The 22,956-nt window shown below is 42.7% G+C and overlaps 1 protein-coding gene across 3 annotated transcripts in view; it reads right to left on the reverse strand.

The window, feature by feature from the left end:
* Nucleotides 1-2,041: 2,041 nt before the first annotated feature.
* The window catches only part of SMAD9 (SMAD family member 9), a 43,655-nt gene continuing 22,740 nt past the window's right edge, over nucleotides 2,042-22,956 (reverse strand). For 2 of the 3 annotated variants that reach the window (XM_033051786.2, XM_033051787.2), the window contains 4 exons: nucleotides 20,772-20,909; nucleotides 18,751-18,972; nucleotides 14,305-14,561; nucleotides 2,042-9,914 (listed from right to left, as the gene is read on the reverse strand). In XM_033051786.2, coding sequence (XP_032907677.1) covers nucleotides 9,771-9,914; nucleotides 14,305-14,561; nucleotides 18,751-18,972; nucleotides 20,772-20,909 — 761 coding nt within the window. In that variant the 3' untranslated portion in view covers nucleotides 2,042-9,770. The remainder of the gene's footprint in view (nucleotides 9,915-14,304; nucleotides 14,562-18,750; nucleotides 18,973-20,771; nucleotides 20,910-22,956) is intronic. The other variant, XM_042779000.1, reaches the window with a different exon arrangement.

Below are 22,956 nucleotides of genomic sequence, written 5' to 3' on the forward strand. Positions count from 1 at the left end.
ACAGTTTTGGACCAAAAAGTGAGTAAAATACTTGGTTTTTCTTTAAAATATAAGTCTGCTCTTTTTGTTTTGTTAAATTTGTATGAGTTTTTCTTCCCGTGCTAAAAGAGCCAGTTCTGACTAGGTGGCATTTTGTTTTCCAAGGTCTTGTTATAGAAAGTTATTTTAGACTTAAGCAAAATCAGGTTACTTTTCAGTATATAAGAATATACATGAAAGCATAATTGCAAAAATTGTCAAATAGTGTATTTGATTTTGTTTTAAATGGTCAACTTATAAAAGGTGAACAGCTCATTTGTGAGGAGAGATCTCATTAAACTTTTAAAAAACCCAAACCATCAGGGCAGAAAATTGGCACAGGACGTGTTTGTTAAGACAGTGCTGAATAAATTGTTTATGTCAAAACAAAGGCAAGTTGCTGAAGCTGTGCACAGACATGTTCAGTATCTATCCTGTATTTTTGGTAGTCTGTGGTAGCAGCACCATCAGGCTGGTGCAGATACTGGGAGATGTGCTGGTAGTAGCGCTCTCCTGTTTGGACAGAAGATTGGATGGGATTCTCGAGCCAGCATTGTCTGCATAGCTCCATAGGTCCATTATGTTGTCTACTCCCTTCTGGTATTGCAAAGCTAAATCTGAATTTTGGGAAGATGAAAACATGGCACTTCTATAAGGGTACATTCTTACTATATCTCTCTTTGTCCTTGAGCAGTTGAAGAATTGTGGAGTTGCAAGTCTGTCTTTCCACTAATGTCAGTTTGGTCCAGAGGGAAGGCTTCTGTCACAGGGCAGCATCACTGTTCACTGTCTGCCTGTCAGATCAGAGCTGTCCCCATCAAAAGAAAATTGAACCATCCTCTTGAATCAGTAAATCTACCACAGGACAGAGAGGGATTAATATACTGTACATGGAGATTTTATGCTGAATTAATTTTTCAATATACAGTAGTTTCACGAATACAAGCCGCACGGAGTATAAGCCGCACCCCCGGTGCCTCGACAATGTTGCTGTCTTTGTCAATAGATAAGCCGCACCCCGAATATTAGCCGCACTTTCGTTCGTAGCGAGAATCCGTGCGCAGCTTTCACAAATTGGCCAATTAGTAACAGGATCGCAGCATAGCGGGGTTTACTGGCTCGGGGCGGGGCCAGGAAGGCTCGGCCCGTTCATGGTTGCTGACGGGGCCGGCCGGGTGGTGCTGCCGCCGCCGCCGGGCTCGTTGGCCCCCCTCTCCAGGCAGCACCGCCCCGCTGCTGCGTTTACTCGCCCTGCCGGCGGGCCAGCCGCCGCCGCCGCTGCCAGGCACGCCGGCCGCCCTGCGCCATGTTTGCTCGCCCGGCCGGGAGGGCTGCCGCCGCCGCCAGGCTCGCCGGCTGCCCCCTCCCGTCTGCACCGCCGCCGCGTTTGCTCGCCCTGGCCGGCACTGCAGGCCCCCGCACCGCCGGGCTCTCCCACGCTGCTGGCCCCGATTCTGCTGGGCTTCCCCCGCTGCCAGGCAGCCCCACCCGCCGACCTTCCTGCTTCTGCCATGCTCCCCTGCACTGCTAGCCCCAGTTCTCCCAGGCTCCCCCGCCCTGCTGGCCCGGGCTCTGCCGCCCCCCCTGCCCCGCCCTGCTGGCCCAGGCTTTGCCGCCCGCCCCCCACACTGCTGGCCCCGCCTCTGCCAGGCTTTCCCACCTCTGCCGGGGCCGGCCAGGCTCCAGCTTGGCTTGGGGCTGCCGCGGGCTCTCACTTCTGTGTTGGCAGCTTTTAGAATATTGTTCATGTATTAGCCGCCCCGGAATATTGGCCGCACTTCCGGGTTTCCACCAAACTTTTGGTCAAATTGGTGCGGCTTGTATTCGTGAAATTACTGTATTTTCTTGTGTCGAGCATCCATTACTCACTTAATGCAATTAGTGATTCCTCTTGCCTAAGACTAACTTGTATGAATAAAGGCTTTCTAAATGCTCCAGTTCCCAAAGTCACTTGTGGTCGTACTGGGACCTATAGCCAATCTCTTTAAAAGAGAAGAATGGGAGACAACAAGGGAAGGAGCACTTAAAACAGAAATGTCTTTATTAACAGTAAAACACAAGACGTGAATAATCCCTTTTACAATAGAATAATTCTGGCCAAAGAAAGTGGAGTGCATTAAAAAGTGTATTGTTCAGACTAAATGTGTTGTCTTCAGAATGCCTCAAATCAAATGCAGCAGGAGGAATGCTTGTGAAAGTGTCCCCTTGGTTAGCAGTCGTTCCATCCTTCTTGGTGCGACACGGCGTGGAATACAGTACTCTGGGGCTGGTTGGAGGACTCCAAGCTGCCTGGATCTCTCAGCCTCCTGAAGCTATGTCTGCAATTTTTCATTCTCCAGAGGCAGGAGCCCAAGTATTGTTCTTTATACAGCGACCTACGCTGGCTTACAGAATGTCAAAAACCGTGAGTAATACTTGTGGATAGTGCAGATGTTTTGCTTTGCTTCTGATGGAAAACAGAGGGCAGAATTATTCATAGACATAAGTGACTCTTGTTAATCTGCAGATGACTCACAGTGCTTTTCTCACCAGACTGATAGGTCATAGCTAACAGAACCCCACAGTTAACACACCTTGCTCAAATCCACCATTTTAGCCCCTTGCATAGAGCTTTGCAACTTCATGGCTTCATTGATTCACACAAAAAGACCTGTTTCTTCACTTGCTTGTCTCACTTCTCAACCCCATTTATATCACAGAGGTGATATGAAATGAAGGTTTAATTTGCTAACACTGATTTATCTGCAGAAAGCAGGCTGTGGTGCATTTGACTTGTACTTTTAAAGTATTATAAATAATTAAAAACTCCAATTGCTTGAGTAAGTGAAAAAAATTATCTGAATGCGCATTATCTCTGCTCATCATTATGTCTGTTCCTTTGCTCTCATTTGCAAAGTTTCTCATGAACATAACTGTGAATAAGACAACATACACTTCAGCATCAAATAAACCACTTTGAACTATGATGTGCTCGCTCACTACTGTGAAAGTGCAAGGGGTCAGATTTTACCAAGTTTTTTTCTAGCTTTTCTTTGCTGATGAGGTCTGTATTTAAAATTATTAACTGGTTGGTCTATTTCACCCTATGCTATTCATATGCAATATTATTTGAATACTAACACAGAATATAAAATAGCAGCATCCATGGATAATAAAAACACTATGACTGAAGATTTAAAATGTGTTCACAATTAGCTGCAAATGTTCACATTGACTGTAATGGAAGAGTAGCTGACTCTGGAGGACAGTGGTTGTCTACTTTGCGAGAGAGACATGGCCTGCAAATTAGTTTTGTCGTCTGTTCAGGCACCAAGTTTGCAAGCATGGCTAGGTGCAAGTGGAGGTGTCCTGTGTGCCTCACCCTCCCTGGCAGAGAAGTGTGGCATCAGTATGGCAATGTAATGTAAGGCACGCCTGAGCAAGGTGTCTGGAAAGCCCTGGGGTGAACATGTAACAGGATTCTGGTTGTTCCTGGCTGTTCTGGAGCTTCCTATGGTAGATGATGGGTACAAACCAAAGGCTGTGTTCTGTGCTGGTCCCCAACATGCAGAAGTGTCTGTCTGTATTAGAGACACAAAGTGATTCTCTCAGCTGAACAAAGACTTAATGCCCACTCAAGCTTCCTTTATCTTGCTGAAAGATACTCCTGGAGCTGCCATGAGGAACAAGCCCTGTTTCAGTGGCTGCAATGAACCTTCCTGGTTGAGAAGTTTTTTATTCACAAATCTAAAGTCTCATCAAATTTCTCTCCCTGCTGTAAGATGGGACCAACTCTGTCAAATTCTTTATTCATGGTAACTTGGTCTCCTAGTTGCTCTTACGGAAGCACACTTGTCCGTCCTAATGTACTGTTAAAAGTGTATTTCATAGTCTGGAGTCCTCGTGAAGGTTCCTACTGATTGTTTTCCTTTGAGCACGGCAATTTCCCACCTTATCTTGAAATTAGCTGGTTTGTTGTAATTCCCAGGTTAGATGCTCTCTCTGTATATAGTCCATGTCTTTCAGTTGCGCAGTTTCTGTTCAGACTGCATCTTTCTTTGAGGAGCCCATGCTGGATTTGTTTATTGTATCCTTGAACAGTGCCCCAAAGCTGACCTCCTCATTAATCTTGTGGCGAGGCAGTGGGTAATCTTCCAAATGCAACCAGAGCTTACCCTCTGGAGCACGTGGGACACGATTTGCCCCACTGTATCTAATGGCTTAATCAGGAAGCTGGCACACTCTCCCAGGCTGGGTGCATGGGAAAAACCCCAGCAAGGATTGTGGTTCTTCAAGCTGCTCCTAAGACAGGCCTTGATGATTAGTTCAGATTTGAATGTAAACCTCTACACTCTTCACTCTAGTGAACAGAGTGGCTGCCTGAGGATGTACTGCCTTGATACCTCCAGTGATGACCACTGGGCTTATCTGGTTGTATACTCCCTCCTCCTCCTCCTCCTCAGTCTCTTCACCATCTCAGTGCATTTCTGACTACTGGAACACCCATGAGCTGTAAGTTCTCTATAAAAATGGTCTCAGCCTCTTCAGTGGGGTCTCCACTCACTCAGAAGGCCTTGGGTTCAGATGTTCAAGTAACACCCTGTTCTCCAGGTTTTTGCAGAGCAAGCTAGTCTTGCTTCTGGCTTGCTGGGCATCTGGGACATTATCATCATCAAATAGTTTGGGTTGGAAGTGACCTTTAAAGGTCATCAAGTTCCACCCTCCTGTAGACCAGGTTACTCAAAGCCCCATCCAACCTGGCCTTGAACATTTCCAGGGATGGGGCATCTGCAACTTATTTGGGACAGCTTTTCCTGTGCCAGTGTCTCCCCACCCTCACAATAAAGAATTTCTGCTTAATATCTTAACTGAAACTACCCTCTTTCAGTAAAAGCCATTACCCACTTGTCCTATAGCTACATGGCCTTCTCATGATATAAATCTACATTTCGGGCAGCACTTCTCAACTTTGAAAAATGGTATCTAACTACTCTACCTTATGACTCATTGACCTTTTTTTCTTGTGTTTGATTTTGGTTGTACTAAGTTAGGTTATGGGGAGCCAGGAGAAGAGGTGAATAGTATAGAGGATGTAATGTTTCTTTCCTTTGCTGAGCACCGTGTAGTGCTAAAGTATTCCTAAAAGTTATAGTTGCATCAGAGCAGTCTTAATCCAAGAAAATTAGTCTTGTATTTGATACCCCTTTAAAGTTCCTAAATTGATCAGACTTTTTTATTATTATTTTTATTATTTATTTTTGTTTCCATGCAGTCAAGAAGCAAAGTGTCTGCCTGAGCTGCCTCTGTAAATTCAGCTGTTTGTGCAACTCCTTAGTCATTGGTGAGATTGATTTGTAGAGCTGATAGACAAAGGTGGGTGTTGTAAACCAGGAAGAAGAAGGGCAGATTAGATAAGGTTACAGTCACAAATGCCTTGTTTTCTGCATTTTAAGAGGGGTATGGTGAAGATGATGTTTACAGTGAGAGATGTTTGGAGTGCTGATTTTATGCTGAGGGAACACTAATATGAAATAGCTAAGGAGAAACATGTTTCATCCTGAAACTGCTGCTAACAGAGAGCTCCTTCCTGTGGCAACCAGTTATCACTGAACCTCCACAGAGACCCAGAAGATAATGTATATTGGAAGGAATCTCACCATGGCATCAATCTGATACCCTGCTCCAGACAGGGACTGCTTGCAGAAGGCTGCTCAGGGCAGTGAAAATCGTGGCACAGTAACTGCTGGAGACATGGAGGGCATTTCCTCAACTCCAGCTGGTCCTACTTTGGGCCACAGTTCCCTTTTATGTTTCTGATACATTATCCTTCAGACTGAGCTCGGTGGAGCATTCTGATGAGGAGTAAAGACGTTGGTGGAATAGTTGCTGATGGGGAGGGAAAGCACGTGCTGCACCTCGCAATGCTACAGCCACTGCTGTGCCATACCTGGGCAGCTTTTCCAAGGCAAGGGGATGGGACTGAGCCACCCAAGCAGCAGTGCCATGGAATGGCTCCAGGCAGTCAGGAGATTTGCTCCTGTCACCTCTGGATGCAAACAGCGCATTAATACTGGTGCTGCTGAAGAACTGGCAGCAACTAAAGTCATCTTCCCTCAACTATTTAATATGAAAATAAGTGGTCTACATATCATGCTGAATGTGCTTTATTCCTCTGCCTCATCAGACTCCCACCACTGCCTGCTGATGCATGATACTCCTCAACAGAAACTTTTAAGAGGCTATGAACTGTTGATGACTCAAAAAAAAACATTTAAAAAATCTGCCTTCAACTAAGTAGTCTTGCTGTAAGTGGTTTTAAATCTCTCAGGAAGACTGTCTCCAAAGCTTGAGTATTAATGAGTAGTACATTTATAAAGACCTTAAATTGATTACTGGCTTAAAGGTTCCTGAAGACCTTTCAGTGGAAGTTAACTCCTTCCAAAGTGGGGAAGACATTAGAGATCCAAAATTATATTGCTGTAAATTCTAAGAAACCTGAATTTTTAACCAATTTCAATTCACATATATCAGAGAAGCCTGTAAAAGAAAATTTGTTCAAAAAGAAAGGGACATTAGTGTTTTATTAGCCTTACTTTTTATCTGTGCATCTGGGCAGGGGTCATCTTATTTACTTTTTTTGTCTCATCCACTGTTTCCACTCCTCCCATGTACTGTGAGCTTTGAGGAGGAGCTGTCAGCTTCTGCATGTTTGCACAGCACAGTCGGCTAAGCCCCCAGAAACCACCAAAATAGGAAACAACTAACACAGTGGTATCAGCCTTCCCAAAGGCTAAATACTGAGATGGCTGTTGCCAGAATTGGCCAAAAATCGAGTGCTTTGATCCAGTTTTCAGCAAACAGTTAAATTTACTGAAATTCATCTCATCCTAATATAGGCGTTTTAAATGGGTCTGAAGAACCATGCTCCAGAAATGCCTCTTTTCTTACTAGTAAGGGAGCATTAAGTTGACTATGTTAAATGAGATGCATGTATGAACTGCATGGAAGCCAAATCCTATTTGTAAAACAATTACATAAAGGTAGACTTAAAGGAAAGGAAAAACTGCTCCGAATTTACCAGCTTCCATTTAAACCAAACAAACACTTACTGGGCAAGCATCATTACTAGGCTGGGAAAATCACCACATCTTCATTAGGGTTTCCCTCATCTATTTTTGGATACATCCAATGAAGCAGTCTGCATTTTAGCTAGTGACCCTGAGTTCTCCTTATATTCGGTGGGAAGACACAAGCATGCTCAGAGTGCAGTGTATTTCACCTACTTGAAATACCTTGTGATGAAACAAATAATGCCCCAGAAGAAGCTGCTTCTCTTCACTGGCCATCCAATTTTTCTCTGCAGCATCAACAGAAAACTGAGTTCTGGAGCAGCCCAAAGCAGATGCACCTCAGAACATTTTCTTTTGCTCTCTGTGAGGAAGATGGCAATGCTGGGAATGTCTTAAAGGAACACCTAGAATTCTCTCTATATTAAAAGGGAAGGAGATTTAAGCCTAAAAGTCAAGGAAGAATCTAGGATAAGGGGCAGAGCTAGATCCTGGACAGTAGAGGTGATTTCCTCTGTGCTTAGCTGCTAAAAAAAAAAAGGAATGAGCAAAATCAAAAAGTGTGCATCCTGGAGCAAAGGTACAACTGGAGAAGAGGGGCAATAAACATGCTAAAAAACATTACCAGTATCTGATCACTTGTGACAGAGGGAGCTGAGGAAAATTATTTTTTCCAAACTGAAGTCTCTAACTGATAATCTAACTGATCTAACTGATGTCTGCTAGATAGTAAATGGCAGACCTGGAATTTCTAATTATTATTATTATTATTATTATTATTATTGTTATTGGATTTCAATGCTGCAAGAAACTGTAAAGTTTTTCCTATCTCACAGTGACACTGCTGACATCAAATGGTGACAGAATAGGGTTCTTCACACTTACAAATTTCCTGTACAACTTGCTATTACTGCTCAAACTTAAGAACAATTTATCCTTCTATGCTGTGCTAATGCTGCAGGCAGTTGAATATGCAGTCAAATAAGTAACACTGTTAGTTTACTCACTGTCTTTCCAGTGCATGTTATTTCCTTTTGCATGTGTGATACAGCTGAAGATTTCAGGTGTCCTCTTTTAAGTATGCAGCAAAATGTGTGGCACCAGATGTTGTGTGAGAAGAAAATAAATATTCTGAAAAACATTATTTTTCCATTAATACATCCACTGTGTTCTATGGAGGAATGATACTGGAGATGTTATCACTCTTTCTGACCCTTAAATAAAAGCAATTTTCAGTGGACTGCTATGCCTGGAAAGAAATAATACTCAACTCTTTCAGCAAAAGTAAAGACCATCAAAATGTAGTAAGAGTTTCACCTATCTTCTCAGGAAAGGTTTTCCAAGTGAACAGCATTTTGTAAGGATGGGATTAGGGTACGGGCAATAAGTTTCCCTGCTTAGAGACGGAACACAGACAAGGTTCTACACATAGATTCACTCTTCACTTGTTCGTGGCTTACACTGCCCCACCATCCTCTGCAGGCAAAGCAAAAACTATATGTAAGAAGAGAGACCATCCATGGGGATGTATGGAGGGACTGGTTGGGAAGCCCTCTGAAGTCAGACAGGAGCAATGCAGTCAGATCCTGAGGACTGGCCCAGTACAGGGGATGGATATGGCTGACTCCCATCTCTTTCTCATTGCATCCTTTGAGTGTGGGGCTTTCTGTTTCCAGGTTGAATGATAAAGTAATTATTTGCTTCTTCAATGCACACTTAATTTCCCTTTTCTGAATCACAGTTCAAGTCCCTTTTAGGTGTACCTTTGATATGAGCACAGCAGTCTGAATACAGACAGTCCTACCTTTAAAACAAATTACATCAATACTGTAGAATGGATAGGATTCAGTTTACATGCTGGACACTTAATGCAAGTATGTATGTACTTTGCAAAAAAAGCACTGGAAGTTAATTAGTTTTTTTAACCCATGGGCATGTATTTTCAATTATTATTATTTTCTTAGGAGCTTGTTGCTTTTCAGTGCAGCAGTACCGTACCCAAATGTGTTAACTGTACCAGACTACTTGGATTGTCCAGAATGCTCTGAGATAAGGTTCCTGTGCTGAACATGTCCCAAGGGCTCCCTCCTCCTGCCAAATCCCAGGAGAGACGGTGTGCCTCAGCTCTTCAGAGGATTTGTTGTCCCATTGTGCTCTGCAGTAGGGAGACAGACTGGAATTGCAGTTTAGTCCTTCAGTTTCGCTAGATAAAAGTCACCTCTATGCATAAGTCCTGTGCACCACCTAAAGGTCCTCTTCTGGACTTGAAATCAGAATGTAAGATGAATATAAATGGCACATAGATCTGACTTTAGTTGCCTGCAGAGGGGTGAATTTCACCTACTAGGAACAGCTACAGCCAGGTTTCTGAACCCATGTGAAAGGGCTGGGAATTTGCACCATTTACTGGCTTGGCTGGGGAATGGAGATGCTCACAGGAAATGTTTGACACTTTTGCAGGAATTTGGCTTATTTTGTACTAAAGAACAGATATGCTATACCTGAATTTCTAAACTTATCGTACTGGCATCAGAGTAACTAGAAACCACAAAATGGAAAAAAAAAAAAGAAAAAAAAAAAGAAATAGACTATGTATAGATATATTTACATCTACATACATCTACATATAGAAGCTTCTGTTCATGGGAATTCTATAAGCCACTGCCTGCAATAGCATCCATTCTAAGGGAATTCTAGAGATGATTCTTAAGAGACTGAGGAGATGGGGTTGTGAGGTGAGCCCATCTGTGTCAGCACCTTATCCAGCCATTGCAATGGTCCATGCAGGTGGATCTCAATCCAGCAGGGCGTGCTTGTAACGTCTTGGCGATGATACTCTGCTCCCCAGCCCTACAAAAGGACCAAAAAATGAGGTGTTTTTTAAATTAAAAAAACACCCAAAATATTAAATCCCAACTCTAGTGCTGATATTCTGCCACTCAAGTTCCCAAGATTTAATGCTTTATCCTAGGGATAATTTTCTTTAGAAACGTTGCTCCTTTTTAAGGTCATTGTTTTAATAATTACCAGGGACTTGATGCTAGTAAATTAAAAATCTCAGTCACACTTTCAGGTGCTGAAAACAACAGACATGGAAAGGCCTGTTTCCAAGCTTGGCTGTCTGCAAACAGCCCATGGGGAATGGTCCCTGTTGTTTGCACCCCAGGGACATGCCCAGGAAAGTCTGGCAGACTGCTGTCTGGCACCAACAAAAAGCAGGCCAGCCTCTTTCATTAGCAGGAACTAGGAATCGACCTGGGCACTGCTTCGTGTATTGGTAGAGATTCATCCTGTCTGAGACTTTAGAATTTTTGAGTACTTATCTAAACCTCTGGAAACTTTCAGCAGTTCCTATGTACCATACTTAGCCTATGTAAAAATATTTTCCTCAGGTTTTTTATCCTTGAACATGTCCTCTTTCCCAACAAGCGTCTGCTGTGGGAAATCCTTCAGTAATTTCTCCAGCTCTCTTGGGGAAGATAAGGGATATGAAGCATCAGAGAGAAAATGGGGATGAGGTATTAGCAGGGAGAGAAGAAAACCTGAAGTACCCATGCTTCAAGGAGCAGGTTTAAGTTAGGAAAAGGCTTTTCTCCCAGAGGGTGGTTGGGCACTGGAACAGGCATCCCAGGGAAGTGGTCACAGCATAACGCTTGGCAGAGTTCAAGAAGCATTCAGAAAATGCTCATGGGTGTGACTCTTGGGGATGGTGCTGTGCAAAGCCGGGAGCTGGACTTGATGATCCTAATGAATCCCTTCCAACTCAGCATATTCTATGATTCAAAAGCAGGCACAGTGTCTAAGCAGTGCTAAGCAGGCAGCCTGACATCACAGCAACAAAAGGCATGTGAGTCACAGCCCAAAGCCTTGCAGCTCACCAGATGTCTCACTGGCAGAACTGAACTCAGATTTCCACAGGGCAATGTGCAAAACATGGTCTCACTACAGAATGAGGATCTTCATTTGTGGAATGCTGATCAGACACTGAGTCATACCTGTCATTATGATAGGCAGGCAGGTTGGTATTCTTGTCATGAAAAAAGGATATGGAGTATATTAAGATTGATGGCCACCAAAGTCACCAAAATTTTAGAGTGCTGAGCAGCTCAGACAACTGAGGCTCCAGAGCATCCACTTCTTCAGATGATAGCTGGAAAACTGAGATCAACACTAAAACAAGATGTCACCATAAGTGGTCTGGATAAAATCCATGCTAATTAAAGAAGAAAAGGAGAAAGAAAGTAGAAGAATAAGATATGGACCCACCAAAGCCCAAAGAGTGCTTCCACACAGGCAGCATTTTTCTGAACTACAGAGCATTTATCAGACTAGAAAGAGCCTGCATTCACAGAACCTCAGACTGATGTTCTATAAATGTTTGCATAAAATGCCAGCACAGTCAGACTTCTGAGATGGTGAAGTCACAAGTACTCAACTGCAGTGAAGATACACAGCCAGGAGAGCAAGTGTCAGAGGAGCTGGCACACCTTGCTTAAAGGCAGGACAGAAAATCCAGAGGAGCAGCAATTACAGGATTCAAGCACAGTGTGCCAGATTTGGGGGAGCCTGGCAGGTGGCTGGCCATCTCCCTCTGCTGGCAACTCCCAAACACTCCCAGTGATGCTGTCTCTGGCTGGAGCACCGCCAGGGCAAATGCCAGGAGGGCATCCTGGTGCTCCCTGTATATCACTCTTGGGTTGCAGGTAGCCTCCTTCACCCCAGGACTGAGAGGGGCCCAGAGCTGGAGTTCTCTTAATGAGGGAATAAAGTGAGTACAATTTTAAAAGCTGCAGTGGTGTTTTCCACAGATGGTGGGAAGAGGATACTGGTACCCACTTGGGTCCTGCTGCTCCTGCCAAGAGCTCCCACCTCCTGTGGGCAGCAGCACTCTCCAGCCTAGGCTCTATGTCCCAGAGTGCTGAACTTTTAAGTCTGCTGGGTGTTCCCCTTAGCCCCAAGACCCAGGGAAATGTGGGAGGGATTGTGCTGGGTTCAGACCTTGGCTTGGAGAAGCCCTCCATCTCTTCCCTTTGTGCTTCAGTTGCCTCAGCTGTGGAGAGGTGGCAAGAGCCATCCTGCTTTGGTTGTCAGCAGCGCCCACTGGATGGAAGCTGCTCTCACTGATGATACATCCACATTTGAGCTCCTCTCAGCTGCTCTGTGGGCACACAAAGGGCATGAGAGAAGACCTTCACCTCCTTCTGTCCTATGCCCTGCATCCAGAAGATGGCACGGTCCTGGCAAGTTTCTCATGTCTTGGCCCCTATCCATCCCTGCCTCCCAGCTGGTAGCTCAAGCATTGGTGGGGTCAGAGGCAGGGTCTCCAGCCCTTTGGGCTGTAGGTGACCAGCAGTACCTGGACACGAGTCAGCAGAGAAGCCACAGCACTGCCCAACTCAAAGGGCTCTCTTGGACTGTGGCTCTGACAGATAACAGGCCCCTCTGGGCACTGCAAACCCAACGCCCAGGGTCACTCCTGACCCCAGACTGAACACAGGAGGACTCATTCCTTGGGAGGGAAATATTTTGGGAGGACTGAATACAGGAAAGCGTATTTGCAGGTCAGGAAGAAAGAGCCTAGATGAGATTTGCATAGCAATTTTCCAGACGTCATGGGAAAGAGTTCAAAATAACTCCTTGCACTGGTCTTCTGGTGCCCGAGGCACAATAATAGCTGCTATTATTTCAACAAAGCAAGGTGATAATATGGCAGCAGCATTATATAGTGCATCAACACCACCATTTCTGCTGCTATGCTAGGCATGGAGGCAGATAACACATCAAAGAGCCTGCCCCTGAATCGCTGAGATAATGAAAATATTGCGTAACTGGCTACACTGCCTTTACAAACAACATGCCCATTCATGTCTTCCATTAAAGAAAATGCTGTTTGTTGGGTTTCTTGCTTGCTTTTTTTTTTTACCCTAATGCTTATATGTGAACAAGATATCAGTTCCCTCCCAAGAACAAAGCAACAGCATAGTCATGGGCATGGAGATTTTGGCTTGGACTCTTGGGAGAGGTTACAGGCCACTCTTAATGTTCTTGAAGACTTAAGAAGATGGGTCCCCAAGGATGGCTAGAAAAAGTTAGAACAGAAAGATTTGCAGGACTCAACTTGGATCTGTAGAAGTTAAGGAAACTGTACTTGAGCCACAAGCACTTTTTGGTCTCTTAGATGTGAATTCAATCATCTCAAATCAGTCATTTGTAAAGAAACAAATCTGCAAGACAAAGGAACATACTCAAGCCAATTTTATGGTACCTGGAAGGACCACAGGCTCCAGTTTGCAGGCTGAACATTGCTGCCAGCTCTCCCCAGCAGCACTACAGCAAGTTGGTCTAGCATCACATCATCTGGAAACTATCTCAAAACACTTGCCATTCTTTAGGTGTTAGATGCTACAACAGGCATGTAAATATATCCTAAGTGCTAAAAGGAGTTGAGAGATCTCGTTCTGAAGACCAGTCAGAAGATTTGAGAAAGTCCCACAGAGACTGATAGATTTCCCACAGAGCAGACTGTGAAATTCACATATGAAGGACATCAGAACAGTAATGGCTTTGGTGGCCTCCTGTCTCTTCCAAATAACAGGGGAAAGGTCAAATGTTCTTTTGAGTTTTCTGTTCTGCTTGCAAGAAACCCTTCTGGTTGTGTGGCTGACCAGAGTGAATGTCACCAGAAAGTAAGATAATATTTGTCAAGGATCAGGTAAATGGCAAATAACAATTCTCTGCAAGCTCAGAGAGGGATGAAAAAGGACTCAGTGTTTCTTGATTGAGACAATATGTACCAGTCTATGGTACTGGTGAGACTGTAAATTAGCCTAAATATATGAGGACATTCTTTTCAGATCAATGGCTCGATCAAGCTCTGTTGCAAATCACTAAGAGTAGGAGAGATCACAACTGCCTAAGATATGTGCAGCAACATTTCTATGTTGCTAAGCCCTTCTGAGTTGACCTTTCTGAACAGCCAGTAGGGGAGCACCACCACGCATTCTCTGCCTATTTTCCACAGAGAGCCTATGGAATATCTAAATTTTAGTAATCTAAGAGATTTTCAGGTTGACCACAAAAGCTATTGATTTTGAGCACCTGTAATTTAAGGCAACACTGGAAAACAAGCAGTATGAATTGCTATTCAGAAGTTGGGTACCTACATCCTCCCTTGGATTTGATGGGATCTAGTTTTGCACCAAAGCTAGCAAGGATGCAAGAGAAAGCAAAGAATCCTTACTTTAACAAAGCTCATTCGAATAGTACACATCTTGGTCAGCTCATACACCACTTCAAATCCGTGATTGACTGACTGGGCAAGCAGCTGGGCAAAGAGCTGGTTGTTGAAGATCTTGAGGCTGCAGCCACTGGGGATCTTGCAGACTGTGGCTGGGTGGAAACCATGCTGGTAGTTGCAGTTGCGGCTTTGCACAAAAATACTGCTGTCACTGACACATTCGGCATAAACTTCCCCACCCACGTAGTAAAGATGAACACCTTGAAAAACAAAATAGAACATGTATTATTTCTCCATTGTTCACAACACATTTTCTGCCAGTAATTAATTATTTTAATGGTTTGGGCATACAAACCTAGGATCCTTCCAGGATCTTTTGTTTCTCAGTGCAGGTTGCTTTACTTTTACCCAATAGCACAGTACTTTATGAAAAAATGCACATACATAAACATCAAACACATGTCAAACATGTCCTAAACATCAATCAAAACCATCCAAGAACAGAAAAATCACTATTACATTACACAGCTAAATGTATTTTTGCTGTTAAGTAAATGCACATTGGCCAAGACCCACTTCACTGCACACTGTTGTTTTATTGCAGGATCCTACTATCATACATTTAAAACACAGCATGGCTTGTACTTAAAATAGATTTTCTGTATTTTGCTTTATCTGCCACATCAGAACTACGTATTTGCATTTATATTTTGTGACTTACTCATCAGATCCCTTTCCAAGTGACCTTTAGCAAGAAAATGACTGATTTTCTTCTGAACTTTTCAGTGCCCAAGTGAATTACCAGCACTAACTCAAATTTTGACTGTGACTTGAGGAAATTAAGGTGGAAACACTTATATCCCTTCAAAGACTCTGATCCACCAAGGATATCTGCTTGCAGAAAAACATACCTGAATTGGTGGGAGAATTTATCTTAGCCTGATTCAGCAGCCTTGAAGTTAGGGATCATCTGTAAGATGATAACTGTGTAGATGCCTTCTATAGCTGATAGATGGAGAGAGGCACTGTGACCAAGTTATTCACTCCATCTGCTACTGAGTGGAGGCTCAGAGCCAGTTTAAAGCCGTGGAAGTCTGTGCAGGTGCTGAAAAGGCTCTCCCATTCCCTGCCCCTGCTGACACACCTGCTTTCATGCTGGCAGCAACAGCTGAGGATTGGGCTGCTGTCCAGGCCGAGAAAATGAACCAGCTAATAAACTTAAAAACAAACAAACCAACATTTATTTTCAGTGAAATCTTGTGAGATCTTCATCAGTGCAAGTGTGGCAATGAGGACCCTGACTGCTTGAACATGAGCATGAACCCACAACCTGAAGGGGGCCAAGTCATCCTGTGAAAATGCCCAGACAGTCACCCTTCCCATGGCTAGATTAGGGGAAATGAACCCTTCCCATAGCCAAGAGAGGTGGAAGAACTCAGTTCTTTGTTCTTGTAAAAACTACCACTAAATAAAATAAAATCCTCCTCTCTAATGGTAGGTATGCCCTTCAAACACACACAAATTTTCACAGAGCCTCAGTAGACTGACTGCAAAGCTAACTGGTAACTGTGCTTTAATAATGCAGCTGTAATTAGTTTTATTCCTGGTGTCTTTCATACAAAGACTGGTTACATATTCCCAGTCTATTCATCATCCTGCAGTCATAACAACAAGGGGCAGCAGCACATCCTTAGGACAAAACCAGCCTCTAAACAGAAGTGGGAATAGCACAGGGGAAAGCAGGTTGAGTGGGAAAAGAATCTGGGAAAAAATACACTCTCCCATAGTCTTCCAGGGTGACTCAGATGGGAACCTTTAAGTCTGTCTTCAAGCCATCACTTCTGAGCACCCACAAGATCTGAAATGGGCTGCGAGTGGCAGGGGTGTGGCTCGGAGCACACTGGTGCTGCACTGGGAACAGCAGCGACAGGAGAGCATCAGCTCCACCTGCACCAGGCACTGTGGGGTGCTGCACACCGTGACTCTTACCACTTGATCTTCCTTCCCATGGAAATGGATAAAAGGGAAGGACAGAAAGGACCTCGATGGAGTCCATATAGCTTTCTGAAATAATCACATGAAGTGAGAACAGAGGGTAGGGGAAGAAGGACATAAATGTGCAACACATTTCAAATCTTCAGGTGTAGCTACTGATTTAGGGTCACCACAGCAGATGCTGAGAAAAATTTTAAATACTGGGTTTGCAAAGTATATTAAGTAACCCATTTTCTGAAAAAAAAAAAAAAAAAAAAAAAAAAAAAAAAAGAATGCTTTCAAAGGCATTGCCCAAACATCGTGCTACAATAACAAAAACATATCAATGTCACTTCTGAAAACAGAGGTTACAAATTGTTATTTTCTTATAAACTTTTTAAAAGCAATAAATACAACATTAATCAGTGTGCATTCCTATTATTCTAGTATTCACTCACCAGAGGAAAACATCCTCAAGGAAACCAAGGGAAAAAAAAGGAAACCAACCAGCTAAATATGTATTTGTAGAAGACCAAATCAAAGATCCATATGTTTTAGTGGTATTTCATTGCTCCCTGCAGAAACTGAAAATTCAGCAGTCTCCAAGCATCCACATCTTTTTGACATTCATCAAAAGTTCCCTTTTTGTCCTTGAAGTCTGACTGCTGAAACAGGTCCAATTGCTCGTAGATGTTGCATTGTGTTCTGGATTGTTTTTAGCTTTGATGTGGTATTTCCAGGAAATGGTTTCATGCTGATACACTAGATGACAATTCAATCACATATCCTTATCCTACTGAGCTAATCTTGTTTACTCACTCTTTTCTCTCCCGTGTTAACATGTGACAATTGTATCCCTTTCAGCAGCTTTCATCTGTCCACCATGCCTTTGAACTATACACTTCTGGAGCTGCTCTGTGCTCTTCTGCAGGCCAGCACTGGTGCCACTTGTGTTCCACTTGAATATGTTTCTTTAGGATTTGCATAACAGGGAAGAGCAGTAAAATTAAGGATCTCTGATATATTAAACGCCTCTTTGGGCAACCTGCTCCCTTCCCTTGGGCACATTCCTGGTGTAGGACTTTAAAGGACTTTTAATCAATTAAGACAGATCTTCACATTTAAAGGGATGAAGACCATTAGCATTTACCTAACTTTATTTCTGTTCTGGCTCTTCGTCTTTTGGGACAGAAAGTCACGGCTGTAACATCACCAAATGACAGCTGGAATCTTTTGTCATTCTTCTTTTAGGGCCAGGCTCAGCTTTGATCTACATCCCTCTGACAGCTTAACAGTGATAAGATGTAAAGCTTTGCTTTATTTTCTAAGTAAGTTAGGACTAGATGCGCAATACATTTGCACTCCACACAATGAACCACTATGGCACACATGTGTAGCATCTGCAACATAAGCATCTTCCATTCCGGGGAAAAGTGCAAGAGCTTAGCAAAACATTGCCTGCTCCAGCCCTCAGGTTCACTGCCTTCTGCAAAACCTGTATCACATTTGTCTCAGAGCTTCCTTGTATTCAGTCATTCAACACTAGACTATCAAGAGCCAATTAAAATATTGCTCTAGGCCTGGGAAATGAGGTGAGGTTGACAAGATAATAGGAGTGGAACAATTAGAGTTAATTAGCCCAGTGGGAAATGCATTCCCAGGCAGCTACTGGTGAGAGGCTGGGTTGGCAAGATAATGAGTCTAGACTGGATATACCAGAAGAGGCAAAGCTTCATCTGCATGGAGAAGTGGCTGGCACAGGGCTTCTGACTCACCACCACAAAGAACACTAAGTTCTGGGAGAATATCAAACCCTACACAGCCCTGGGGAGCTGGGACGGAGTGTGTGGCCATGTGTGTCCAGGTGTGGTCTCCAGCAGCTTGTCACACTGCGTGCTGAGGGTATTTGTGTACCAGAGGTGGAGCATACAGAGCTGCACCAGCAACCACTGGAGGGAGAATACAAACCTTAGTTTTACTACTGCAAAGCTGACAAAGCAGGGAATTGGACTGGCGGGGGGCAGGAGGGAGCTACAAGCACAATTCTACCAGAGTTCTTCAGCTAAGTAACTCAGCTACTAAGTGTTTCATCCATCTCCCTTTGTTATTTGGTGGGAGGAGAAGCAGCCCTGAGGCACCAGCAATTATCCTTTTAGTGGCATTTCAATGGCAATATTCCCAGTTGCCAGAAGCTCTAATAAATAAAATGAAAATACATACTGCTAAATTAGAACACACAACTATAAACAACATTTTTCTTTTTGCTGGCCAAGTAAATAGCCTTTGTAAGGAGTTACTCTGCTGATTGTTACCCAGTCAGAGAAGAATCCTCTGCTTTTCTTCTATTTCAGAAGTAATGTCAGAGGTTTGATTTTAAGGCAAGCACATCTGATGAATCAGCTAGGTTTGTTAACACAATGCATGGATCTTCTGAGCTCTGAATATTATTCCTGAGGGGAGGGGATTTCCTCTTACCTTTTCCTATGTGTCTCCTGGTGTTTTCTATAGTAGAATTGCGGTTTACATTTGAGAGCAGACCCAGGCAGAACCTGTTTTTGTTATTTGAAGGATCTGTAAATCCATCTATAAGGATACTTCGAGAGGAGGCCTGGAAAGTCTCCCCTACCCGGTTGTTGAGTTCATAGTAGGCAACTGAGCACCAGTGTTGGGGTTCCTCATAACAAACAGGCCGAAAGTCTGTAGGAAATAAAGATAAGCAGATGCTCAGGTTTCAGCAATATTTTTAAAACAATCTCTCTCTATTTTCTTTCATTCCCTCCCACTCTCAGCCCCCCATCTCTTCATCTAAACAGTCACTTATGTCCTACTTTATCCTGACAGCAGCTCCTATTGCTTCTTCATTTTATTACTGAAGTCCCAAACATGCAAAAGGTTGGTGCACCAGCTTAACTCTAAGTCTCTGAGGAGCCCCACTTCTTCTTAAAAGTGGAAACTCCACTGCATTAAATCAACCATGCAGACATTTCTCGCTGAACTGGGGCCCAAGCTATACACTGAAAATAGTAAGGGATACATCTGCTCTGCACACCACCAGGAGATAGGGATGACAGATGGGCTCAAAGCAAGTCAAAACTGAGCCAAGTTTTTGGTATTAGGCCTTCAGCCTAATACCAAGCTCTGTAAGTTCAGAAGTAATAAATCACTCAAATTTTGCATGCTTTCAGGCTTTGCGCTTCCATGTGAGACTGTAAGGAGAAATGTCAGCAAGGTCATTTCTTTTGGATCCATCCCTGCCCAGGTTTTCTAAATCAGAGACATAGAAAGACTCAAAAATGTAACAGAATCTCTGAGGCTCATTTGTCCTACAGGAGTTAGTAGGAAATTTTATCCTGCCTGCTTACCACAGGCATGTGAGCCCGCCTGCCCCCGGAGCACCTCTGATCATAACCTCTAATAAACTTCCAACTAATTTTCACTAGGATACTGATCAGGGATGGTAGGCTGTGATAAAGAGATTAAAGTAGCTTGACAATTTATTTAAAAGTATTGGTGTCTGATAACTTGTAATTATCTGGCCATTCTGTGTTCCCGTCCATAATTAGAACTATGCCCTCACATTCCTTCTGCTCCACACACACACTATATACACACTCCTCACTATTTAAGAAGGCTGGCAATATTTTTTAATGTGCATTTGTGTTCAGTGTTCAGTCCTCATTCTAGAAATGACATTTCTTTAGGAACACAATTTGATGGACTAAAAGAACAATGGTGATTTTTACTTTGCAATATCAGGAAGCCAAAGCAAAAGGTAGCAGAGGAACTCCATTTCCCCTTCCTACTCTGCAGCAATGGGTTCTGAATGGTGGGGACATTAATACCAGCCAGTACTAGCCCAAAGGTAGCAGAGGCCATGCTAAAGAGGTCATCAAGATGCTTTGAGGGATGCAAGAAGGACTCCAGACCCTTCTTTGACCATTAATGTCTCTCCCACTAAAGAATTCTTATAAGACAACAAAGACTTTGGTCTTCTGTCAGAATATCTTTGTATTCCTCTAGAACGTGCCCTTTTCTTTTCTAGCCAGCTAGTAACGTAACATTAATGCAAAGATGGCAGTAAAAAAGTCCCTACCATAAAGCTTTAAAGTACTTGAAAGCTAGAGCTGAAGGTGATAAAGAAATGAGTTTTGATATTGATAATGCTTTTGTGTGTTATATTGCCCCACCATCCTTGGTTTGATATGTTTATCTTTACAATGTAGATAACAGTGTTTGCTTTCATTAACAGCTTTTTAACTGTAATAGTCCAGGGATGCAAATAAGGTCTAAACTCTGTAATTTTGCACATAATTCATGGAAATATTACATCAACCAATCCTGCTAGCTAATGGATAGTTCTAGCACACAGCCTTACTGCAAAACTGCCTGAAACTTATTATTACATATCACTAAATCTTCTTGTGCAAATAAAAAAAAAATTAACTTTTTTTTTTCTCAACAGTTTTTATTAAAGAATAGAACAAATGGTTATTTACTTTCAGCTTCTCCATCGGCAGATTTACCTCCATTGGGCAAAGACAGCACTAGCTGACTTTCAGCTATTGCATCCATTGACCGTCCATTGTGGATTCCTGGAGGCTCTCTTGCATGGTAAGGTGGAGGTGGAGTTTCCACTACAGAAAGAAAAAAGAAAGGAGAAAGAAAGGAAGAAAGACACCTAAGTCAGTATGTTGGTAAATTCCTCCTGTTTTTTTTCCTGGTGAATAGTTTACTACTTCAGCATTGTTTGCTTGAAAAGACTGGAAAAAGTACAAATCTGAATCTGACCTCCTTCAGTCTCTAGATTAAGACCATTACATGTTCAGCAAAGATGGGAAGGAAAAGCTGTCATGTTGGACATGCAGCACTTGAAAGAGAAAGGTGTGAAAGAGAGCAGTGTGTCAGGTCTAGACCTGTGTAAAATCAAGTTCTCTGTTAATGCCAGTTGTTACCCTAAGAAAGTAATGCATTATTTCCAGAATTATATCTTTAATTTAAAACCTGAGAAGGAAGATTTAAGAGCAGAAGCTAACTTTGTTGGATCCTCTGGGAGAAAGCTCTCTTTCTTCATAATCTGTAAAAAAGCCTATGGAAAGTTACAGAAATCAGACTTGGCAAAACTCCCTCCAGACTTGTTCTTTTTTCCTTCCTACAAGGGAAGTCTGTCCCTCTCCTGGTTTGTTCAGTCTCCCATCAACGAAAAATAGATGTCATGAAAATTTTGGGAGGAAAAGTATTAAGTCACAACTGCTCAGCTCCTGATTTGTTTCATTTACAGCAACAAGAGCTAGAAAATAGAAGGTGACTCTATAGTGGGGATTATCTGCAAAGGCTGGAGGCTTTAGAAAGCCAAATTAAAAAGGACTTCATTTTCATATTATAAAATGTCAACATTCAGTGCATAAACAATAAAGTGTGTAGTTTTTTCTCATTTGAACAGAAAATCAATGGGCTTATAAGGAAATTATAGCCACATACAAACTCACAGGACCAAAGGCCTCTTTAAGAAGGGTTTAACTTGGTTCCAGACTGAAATTCCCTCTTGTGTTTGGGGTCTGTTGGCTGGCCCTCAAAATGGAGCAACTTGACCCAGAGTGGGTAACTGCGAACTGTCTCATGAGACAACCACTGAACATTCCAAGCAAGCCATAGTATTCTGTTCTATTTAAGCACTGTTCAGGACCTAGGAATTTCATACACTATATGATATTTCTAACACTTAGATGACATAACCCTCCAACAAAAAATAGTAAAACAAAATCAAGAAATAGTGGAAGAGAAAATAAGTTAAAGAAAGGAATATAATCACAGAATTGTGGTTGTATGGATATTTTTGATATCTACTCCTAAACTAGTCACATTTAGGCCTCCTTATATCCACCAAATCAAAACAGGAACCTGCAGACACATGGTAGTGGACATATACAAGCAGTGAATCGTATTCTAGGAGTGCCTGTTTTCCTCCACTGATAACAGGGAGAGTATGGACAATTCCTTGAGATGCAGAAACCTGCATTGTTGACATCTATATTTGGTCACAGTAATCCCTCTCAAGGTTCTTGATGTAACTCCAGTTTGTTTTAGATAGCTTTCCATCCCTGATTGTTACACAGGCAAATTATGCTTATCAGTATGCTGTGTGCTGCAATACACAGAAGCTCAGGTTGAGCCACTTCCATTACTAGGTAGCTTTGCAAGGTCTCGAGTTCAGTTAAATACACGAGTCAGAGTCATTACACAGCTGGAATGGGCCTGATTTACCTGTCAGGACCAGCTCCACTGAATCCAGCTTAGTTACACAGAGGTAAAAGAAAAAACTTGGAGAAGACAAACAAGTCTTACTACTTGATGAAATGTTTCAGTGTTGCTAAATATGATTTAATCAGAAATACAGATCTAGAGAAGAAATGAATGAAGGCACTCTCAATGAATGAAGAGGGAAGGAAAAACATCACACTGTGTTGAAAGTATTCAGCTTAAAAGGAAGTTCAAATGATACAAACACCTTGCAAAATAGACATCTTTCTTGCACTTAAAATGAAATAGGCATATTGTTAAGAACCTGAATTTAAATGCTTCATAGTTGAGACACTAAAATCTTAAATTACAAGATTATGACCTGAATTCATGTTTGTGAAAAAGCTGACATAACTGAAACTATTTGGAAGTTAAAGTGCTGAA

The sequence above is a fragment of the Catharus ustulatus genome, chromosome 2 (assembly GCF_009819885.2).
Source record: "Catharus ustulatus isolate bCatUst1 chromosome 2, bCatUst1.pri.v2, whole genome shotgun sequence".
Lineage (NCBI taxonomy): Eukaryota > Metazoa > Chordata > Aves > Passeriformes > Turdidae > Catharus > Catharus ustulatus.